At 40.2% G+C, this 8,827-nt stretch overlaps 2 protein-coding genes across 3 annotated transcripts; both read right to left on the bottom strand.

Moving 5' to 3' along the window:
* LOC116617632 (ephrin type-A receptor 5) lies at positions 1–5,494 on the bottom strand. Of its 2 annotated transcripts, XM_032380522.2 has the most exons (6): positions 4,731–5,494; positions 4,594–4,670; positions 2,085–2,736; positions 1,495–1,647; positions 1,001–1,423; positions 1–805 (listed from the first exon to the last, which is right to left on the bottom strand). In XM_032380522.2, the coding sequence occupies exons 1-6, from the start codon at positions 4,792–4,794 to the stop codon at positions 336–338; spliced, it is 1,839 nt and encodes a 612-aa protein (XP_032236413.2). In that variant the 5' UTR covers positions 4,795–5,494; the 3' UTR covers positions 1–335. The 2 variants fall into 2 exon arrangements, with proteins under 2 accessions (XP_032236413.2, XP_048581178.1); XM_048725221.1 differs by lacking the exon at positions 4,731–5,494 and having other exon boundaries at positions 4,560–4,670.
* Positions 5,495–5,634: 140 nt separating this feature from the next.
* LOC5511286 (pre-mRNA-splicing factor SPF27) lies at positions 5,635–8,825 on the bottom strand. Its single transcript, XM_001631622.3, has 7 exons — positions 8,503–8,825; positions 7,977–8,069; positions 7,800–7,870; positions 7,525–7,626; positions 7,160–7,313; positions 6,679–6,716; positions 5,635–6,581 (listed from the first exon to the last, which is right to left on the bottom strand). Exons 1-7 carry the CDS (start codon positions 8,581–8,583, stop codon positions 6,482–6,484), a joined length of 639 nt encoding a protein of 212 aa, XP_001631672.1. The 5' UTR covers positions 8,584–8,825; the 3' UTR covers positions 5,635–6,481.
* Positions 8,826–8,827: the final 2 nt, after the last annotated feature.

The raw sequence follows: 8,827 nt of genomic DNA on the forward strand, positions 1-8,827 counted from the left end.
TTGTCGTTGTATTTCTACATTTCATTATTAATTCCTCTCGCGCTGATTTCATGACTAGGTACTAATGACTATTGATAATTCCTTTTTGTAACATTTACAGTTCGAGCGTGACTTTTTGTACAAGACCTAAATATACATAATTATGACAACACACAGTTCTTCTCTTCTTGTTTCGCGTTTTGTGGTCTGAGTAGCTCCGAGACGAATAACGAACACTGGATGATTCCTCGCAGTAGCCTTTCTTGTTGTCTTAACATCTCTATAAAAAAGATTTTTAAAAGAGCTAAGAAGCTTTCGGGACTCACGAATATAAAGTTCTCTATGTTCATATCCCATCAAACATCGTACTGAACTTGGGGCTCAGGGAACCAGCTCTTCACCGTTACTGAAGAGCCAAGTCTATTATTTGTAAACAATCCAGTAAAACCGGTTTTCTTTCCCTGTAATGGAGTCCAGGCTTCACGCGATTCTCTTTCCCCATCCTTGTTTACTGTCAGAGGCTCCGTTGAGTTTCTCCGGTACATACGCATGGCGTTGATCTTGGGCGACAGGTTGTTTTGAGCATTCTGCCAGATTTTGAAACTATCAGTCAAGTCTGTCTCGGTGGAGGAGTTGTCGTGGAAGGTATCTTCCCCATTATGACCTGTACGCTCGCTGCTGAGGTGGGCAAGGTTTATCACTTTTGGGCGCCATTTATTCCTCAAGTACCAAATCAGTGCGGAGGCCAGAGCAATGCACACGATGAGGGTTACAGTAAATGACACGCCTATTGCTATGGCGACTTGCCTGCTTGTGTCTGCTGAGCCTACGAGTAACAGATATGGTGATGAGTAATTTAGGCTTGTTGTGCGCAGACTCGCGCGGATCGTTGAGCTAGTGAACAATCAAATCTCTTCTGAAAAATCGGGTCTAGTGAGCCTTCGATTAATCTATGGATCACTCATAAATCCCCCACACCCACACCCTATTCCGAGACACGATTGATACGATGTACTCTTACCTGCTCCGGTGGGTACCCAAGCTGTAGTACCTGTCCCATTCCCCGCGGCACGCCCTGTAGAGGTACCCGTCGGCGACAACGTTGTACCCAGCGTACTCAAGACGATGCTACCATTTCTAGCTTTCCCTAAGCCTGCCAAGTCACTAACTCCATTCTTTGCGAAAACCGTGATCTTCACATCTCCTATATCCCCACTAGCCCCTAGGGTAGCGATCAGGTGAGTGTTCAAGAGACCCTGATTGGACGGCCATAGTATGACGTCTGTACAAGTCTCTGTGCACGCACCGGCCAGACATTTGTGGCAGCTGATATCGTACGTGACGTCACTGCGACTTCCGGTGTCTATTGGTTGTAGCCATGTCACCATGATAACGCCCGTTGCTATGGTAGTGTAGGAAAGATTTCTTGGCTCTGATGGCGGTCCTGAAAGCAAAAGGATTTCTACATTGTTGGCTATGCTATGTATGCTTAACTGTCACAATCGGAGCTTTTACCATAACATGGACCAAGTGGCGAGTCGACCGATGCTCGGTAGAACCCAGCATCACAGATGCAGACATCACGGAGCACACTGGAGTGGGTATGACCAGGGCACGTTATACATCCACTATTGCCAACTATGTTTTTGAATTCTCCGTTTTGGCAAGCTGCAAAATGATTATCATTATCACTACCAGCGCCTTTTCATAGATCCATAGAAAATCATAATAATCTTTATTATTAATTACCTTTATTATTACCTTTAAAGATAATTATTACCTTTATTATCTTTATTATTAATTACTTTATTTTATATTTTGTATAGCCCATAAGGGACTTTTCAAATATCAGGGGATTCTAGCTCAATAGCTGAAGACTGCGGTTATGGTCAATCCTCGCATCTCGATGCCATGACTCTTGTATCGCAATTCACCCCTAAATCCTAATATTCAGTTTTTTCTCAGATCTTTGGACTATTTTTAACTCTAAAACGATCCATTATAAATGGCGAACAGAGGTTGGGGGGAGCACGTAATCTGTGCACCCTCCCCACCCCCCTGATTACGCGCCTGGCTTACCCCCCCTGTATACGCGCCTGGCTTACCTTTGCACTTGTCCCCAAGTAGCCCAAACCCCGCCTTACACATGCACGTGCTATCACTCTCCAGGACCTGCCAATCACCACTCGCAGAACAATTCGCCACCAGTGTCCTGTTGTACGGGTACTGTACTGCCATGGTGGAACAGTTCCCTTCTACTTGCGTTACACCGTCCCGCAAAGCCAACGAGACAGTCCTTGGATACGTCACGCCATTAATGACACTATTAGGGCAGTAGTTATATGTCACGCTGATACCGCTGACTGCTACACAGGCTCCGACATCTTTCAAGGCGAGGTAGAAGCCTTTTCGTTGTGTTATCATGGTAACATTGATGACGTTGCTGACGGGAGTGACCAATGATGTCCACACGGATGAGGCCAAGACTTTCTGCACGAATCTGAAGTCATCCCTGATGACGCTTTCATTCATGCTCTCATATTGGTCATCAGTCTCCAAGGTGAATAAGTTGAAATATTGCACACAGTACGCGTAACCACCTGGGCACTGTCGGGCGGTGAATACGAACTTGATAGTCACCTCTATGGCGTCTTGTGATTGGATGAACTCGGAGACTTGCCAGCTGTTGGTGCTGTTGGTCTGTGTGAAGGCCAGGTCGCACACTGAGTAACTTCCACTGCTAACGTCACGCTTCCACTGTGATGGAACACAACATAAGAACAGCGGCAAATTCGTCCCCAAGTTTTTCTAGGTAATTTTTAATATGGCGTCTCTTCGTCAACTAGACGTCAAATTGAAAACCACCCATACCCAGAATACTCTGGGGACGAGTTTAAACCAGAAAGGCTTATCCACTATCTTCATAACAATTTTCAGTACCCCCTCAAACGTTCGCGAACGTCAGCCCAGCGAAATACAGAGAAAACAGGCCTCTGCTAGCAGAGAATCGCCTGAGAGATTGATATCGAAATAATTCGGGCACAGTTATGAAAGAAACCAAAAAGTTCTCTTGTCAGATAACACCAAAAAGAAATACATGTGCATTGGGATTTCATCAGCTTTTGCTATTTGATGTTCGAATTTGAAAATTTCGAAATTACAGTAATACCCTGGGTTCCAGAGGTGGAATATCCGCTTTTCCCAGCATGCTAGGGGACGGAGGTTCAAATGGGCTGGCGGCGTCAGCCTCTGGTGTAATGCGGTCGTCTTTTGAGTCAGATCTTGACCCTAGCACTCTGATTGGCTACCAAATTAACAAATCGTTTGTTTGGGCATTTTTCTCACATGATACAGAAACCTGTTTCTTCAGTTAGGGGAAATGTGAGAGACTCGGTCTTGTTTTGAGTTCACGGCAACAATCCAAATATATTTCTACTACAGATCGCTATTGTTTTGGCAGAAACACTTCGAAGCAAGCTCGAAAAATCTCGGTTCGCTTGAAAAAATCTCGGAGCCTCTGGTCTCAAGGGTATTACAGTAACTGCATAATAAACAAAAACACTTGTTTTAATAATTTAAAACTCTAGTAAAATATTGTTACATGCTTTAACAGGACGGCAAATAAGATTAAAATAGAGTATATAAAAAAACTTTAGAAATGAAAGATAAATCTTTCTTTCAAGAAGTGATATAGGTCAAGAAAAAGTCCGTTTTTATTAACCAGCTTATGTGTGAATTATTAGTTTTCGGTTCCGATAGCCGGGATGTGCGCCATTCGGCTTGTAAACATTGCTTAGTGTTGTTTGCACGGGCGACTTCTAATTTCCAACAAAGATTGCGAAAAGTAGGTAAAGGTAGTGTACAAGTTGAAAATTGACTAGTAGAGGTGAATATGAAATTGATAAATCAAGGATCTAAACCATTCTAGAGTGGTAAAATGTTGACTTCGAATGGTTACTAGTAAAAACCATGCGGCGCGTTTTGTCATAACCAAATTAAAAAAAACTGTCGTCATACCAAAGTTTTGCAAGGGTAGAAAGATAAAAGTCAAATCATGCTTCTAAAAAGAAGCCAAAAAGAAGACCTCAAGGCTACAATTGCATCCAAAATTAACTGAGACCACAAAACCAATGTTTAGCGAAAAAGGAGCTTGAACTGTTTGCTCAAACCCAAAACGTCGTGTAAGTTAAAGAAAGCTTGTTTACACAAGCTCAGCTTTTATAATCAAATTAACTTATCTATCCGACATGGATAATTCAAAATCACAAAAGCCGAGGTTAAGGTTCGGATAGATGAATAATAATAATAATAATAATAATAATAATAATAATAATAATAATAATAATAATAATAATAATAATAATAATAATAATAATAATAATAATAATAATAATATCATAATTTTAGGGACGCTACTCCCGAGGCAGTTGTTTAATGCACTTTCTTCTTGGTTCTTTTTGCGTGTTTTCTTATAAATCGCTATTCCTTAGTTACCAAATGGTTTTCTACTCCAGTCAGTTTTTAACCCCTGTATTATGTTTTCTGGTCAACTGCATTAAAAGTCTATAACTAATTATTACCCGCTAGAGTAAGTAACTGAGGGAAAACACGCACCCCGATTCCATCGCCCAAAGTAAACGCATTCGACCAACTCCACGCAATATCCGAGTTGTCCCGGTGTAGTAGAACTCCTACGAAAAATACAATAAGAACAAAATACAGAACCAAGTAAAACAGTTCTTCCAATATACCTTGTGAGGCGCTTGTCTCTCTAAGACACAAAAAGTACAGCTGGATGACACAGATGATCAACATTGCATGGTTTCCGTATTTCACAGCACGCTATCTTGGCTAATACGAGTTTCCATCGACACTTTCTGGACACACCCGGAACTTTCACAGTGTTAATCGTTTCTCTGCAATGTAACAACCCTTCTCTCAATCAAAAGATTGTTATTTCGTACCTAAAGATCGTTTCGCCAGTTGCCTAAGCGTTTTTGTTCAAGTGCTGTTAATTTTTTGATTGACGTAGTTGTTGTTATTGCACGTCACATGCACACAATAGACTTCCATTAAAGTGATAAATGGCTGAGCACCCTTTAATGATCACAATCAATACTTTACATTCTTAAATTGCGGACGACTGAAAAAAAAAATAAAATAGCAAAAAATGTGGTATTTACAACAGGATTATCAAACTTCTCTTTTATTTGATCTCCCATCTTTTTGTTTTTACTCTAGTTTTCCTTGCGCCTCGTTCCCACGCGGCTCCTTAGATCCCGGGGAAGTATATTAGACTGTTATAGAGTTAAACTCAAAGATCCTCCCACCTACGCAACCGTCTTCAGTTTCGCCCCCCGTGTGCCCTCGAATGAGTAAGTACGCGGCTGCTTTGTCTCCTATTATCTTTGCTCTACAAAGGAGTCCTTTCGTCTCTATTCTTCTCGTTCTTTGTGTCGAGGTGCGGATATTGTTCATTTGGCCAATCAAACTGCAGCTTGTAAGGGCTGCGTACTGACCCCCTCGAATGGCCGATGTGTCATTTAAATAATGTGTACGATAATAGAGTGGTTTTCAAAATCCCGTGCAACAAAATGAATTGTTAACGTGTAATAGTCAAGCCAGAACAAAATAGAACAAAGACATTACAATGTATTAGTACTAAAATATATTTAAAAAGACACTACACAAGACTGTCAATGATCGCATAAAAAAAGACACAACACACACTCAAGACACCCCTTCAAATACCCATCTATGTTTTCTTATGTACCTGTTTGATAGATTTATTTCGGAGGCTAGCTTTCCATCCGCAAACCCTTGAGAGCAATCACAATGAAACAAGTCCCCGAGCGTGGGATATAGCATTTACACCACGCTCGATTCCACGACATCTGACAATTGTAAAATAAGTTTATTTTATTTTTCGCCGCATTGTTTTATGTACACAAGTTTTTTTCACACAAAAAATGTCGTTACATGAAATGTGCGCTTCGTTAAAAAAAAAAAAGACCCGTTAGAATGAGTGAAAAATAAGCTTATGGAAAGGCAGCTGGCTGAATTTTTAAAGCAGGGACGAACTTAGGATTTACTAAAGGGAGAAGGGGATGTAGGCTCTATTCCCAGCCGTCAAGAAACGAACTGGAAATCTAGCCTAAAGGGGATGAGACCTCAGAATTTTTCAATAAGGTAACACCACTCTTAATGGAGGGTTAGGTGCACTGCCACTGTACCCACCCCTAGCCACTGGTCACCTTGGTAGAATCGAAGTTTGCTTAGGAGAGAAACCAGCCATAACAGTAATAACAGTATCTCGGGGATCACTAGTTATTGAATTTTCCCACTGACTAGGCATGAGATCACATCCAAACTTGCATTGTTTCATCCTTTTAACTAGTTTGATTGAAGTAGTTATTCCTAATCTTAGCTTGCAGGTATTTTTGCTCCTTTCTCTCACGGCTTCTGGTTGGGTTTAGAAAGATGCTCTGGATGTAGTCACTGTTCATCTTTGTGGTTTCGTGTGTTTCAATCGTTCAACCTCCTCTTCTAGTTGCAGGCATGCACGCTCTATTTCATAGTTCTTCGTCACAAGCCCAACCCAGCTGCAGAGAGAGTGATCAAATGAGTTACAAAAAGGAGCAGGTAATAGGATTCTTAGTGATCTTAACAAGTTTTTGATTACTTGCTATAAACACCCACCTTTGCTCAAGTTGCTTAAGCTGTACTCCTGCCTGACTCTTAAAACAAGAAACAAATGTTTAAAAAACGTGATAATAAAAAGATCTCTAAGGCACCCGCCCTCCCTCCTATTTATTTAAATGCAGGGAGATGCACTTATTAACTTAGGTTAGGTAGATCCGGTTATTACCTTCATGAGATGATTGTTAACATGCTTTTGGACATGAATTATGCCAGGAGAAAGAATCATCAAAGCAAAACAGTTATACCAAAAACTGGTAGCTCACATTAAAATCAAAATATGACTTCATTTGAGGGCCCTTCCAAACAAAATTATATCCCAATGATGATATATTAAGCATGCTCATTAGTCGAAATTGATCTGTCAATATTGGGATATTGCCCATGCAAGACTTAAGACCAATATGATTCCCTTGACTTAAAACCACTGACAAATATCTGCTGGTATGCATTTGAATAATCAAAACTACCAGTATGGTACCTGTTCTGACTTTCTTTTCCAGTTAATTTCCTGGACTTGTTTGCGTATGTTCATCAGGAGCTTCTGTTGCTGTTCTAGCATACGCGTCAGAAGGTCGTTATGCGTTCTCCACCCACTGGGCCCATATTTAGATAATATTTCCAGGTTGATTATTCTAGAACAGAAGAAAGAAATAATCACTGAATATACATATTACGGTGAACCAGGAAACTGTGGAGAAAACAGGAATAAAGGGCAACATTAAATATGATATATGGATGGCATCCACAAATTTACCCACTATAATTATAACAAAACAAGTACTACAGTATAGCATGATTTTGGCACTCTCTAATCACCATTATTAAGATCGAGATTCTAGTCACCTTTCTGCTTGATGTTCTAGTTGAGCCATGGAGTTATCCACAGCCTCTGTCCATGCTGTTATGTCATGTTTCTGAGATGAGGCAGGCTGTGGCAGTTCATATCTAGTAACATCAAGTATACACGTGTCAAGGCTGTGGAAGCTCATAGTCATATCTTATTAGAAAAAAAAAAACAGAAAACAAGTGTCAAGAAACAAAAGTAAATCTATCAGAAGAAGTGTTAAACACCAAAATAAAGTTATTGTGATACAAGACAATTGAATCCTAGATCCTACCTTTTCATACTAAGTAGATCCATTGGTTGTTTTCGACTGATCCTGTCAAATTCATTTTTCAGAACTGGAGTCTAGAAATAGAATAATAACGTTATACACAAATCTAACATATCTATGGTTCACATTCAATAGTAAGCACAATACAAAAATAATACAAAAAAATAACTTATAACTTACCACAAATACATCATAGTTTGGTGTTGGTAGGAAATCCAAGTAGTTCTTTGTTGGTCGATAACGTCTCGTCTCTTCTTCCACTAGCTGATTTACCTACAAAATGATTGCGCCAAAATTTACAGTACAGCTTAATGTGAACTACTTGAGAATTTAGACAGAGCATTAAAATAGATAAATAAGCGAAATCTATCATATCAAGACCATTGACTTACTGGCAACCAAAAATGTAGACTATCTACAACAGTAACAATGTATTTTCATAAGAGTGAAATATAAGTATCTAGACCTATATCTATAGAAACAAAAAGCCCAAACTGTCGTGATCTATTACCAGAACAATGAATACAATACACCAAAAACTGGAATTCGACTCTGCCAAATTTGCGTCTTTAATAAGACTTCCTCAGGGAGAAGAAGTCTTTTTAAAGACGAAAATTTGGCAGGGTTGAATGGTGTTTTGTATACCTATATCTAGATATCAAATGTCATCTATCGCATAGCTTCGTGAATGACGAGTATTTCTCACCATTTCCCGTACTCCTGGTTCTTCATAACCTTGATCATAGTAAGGCAAAGCGTCTGGGGCGACCTCATGGAACGACGCCATCTTGGATTTAGACTATTTTACCCATGATGCTGGTGGGGTGAAAAAAGACCACAGGGCACCCATAGATGGCCAGTCTAGGATATACGAGTATGACAACGAGTACGGAGACGGTAGAAAGCAATGAAATTAATTTGAAAATTAAAAGGCCGCACGTGTAAAAAGGGGCGAATGTGTTGTCCGAGCAGCGGCTCATAAGTAGGTGCAATCATCTTCCCCACATTCTGGTACTATATAGGTGTCACGG

Source organism: Nematostella vectensis, chromosome 3 (assembly GCF_932526225.1).
Source record: "Nematostella vectensis chromosome 3, jaNemVect1.1, whole genome shotgun sequence".
In the NCBI taxonomy this organism is placed as follows: domain Eukaryota; kingdom Metazoa; phylum Cnidaria; class Anthozoa; order Actiniaria; family Edwardsiidae; genus Nematostella; species Nematostella vectensis.

Coding starts and splice junctions, on each gene's coding strand:
- LOC5511286 (XM_001631622.3), bottom strand. CDS start 8,583: ATGGCGTCGTTCCATGAGGTCGCCCCAGACGCTTTGCCTTACTATGAT. Junction 8,070..8,502: donor AACCAGGAGTACGGGAAATG/GTGAGAAATACT, acceptor ATCATTTTGTAG/GTAAATCAGCTAGTGGAAGA. Junction 7,871..7,976: donor CAAACTATGATGTATTTGTG/GTAAGTTATAAG, acceptor TTCTATTTCTAG/ACTCCAGTTCTGAAAAATGA.
- LOC116617632 (XM_032380522.2), bottom strand. CDS start 4,794: ATGTTGATCATCTGTGTCATCCAGCTGTACTTTTTGTGTCTTAGAGAG. Junction 1,424..1,494: donor GCCACTTGGTCCATGTTATG/GTAAAAGCTCCG, acceptor TTTTGCTTTCAG/GACCGCCATCAGAGCCAAGA. Junction 806..1,000: donor TTGGGTACCCACCGGAGCAG/GTAAGAGTACAT, acceptor TGTTACTCGTAG/GCTCAGCAGACACAAGCAGG.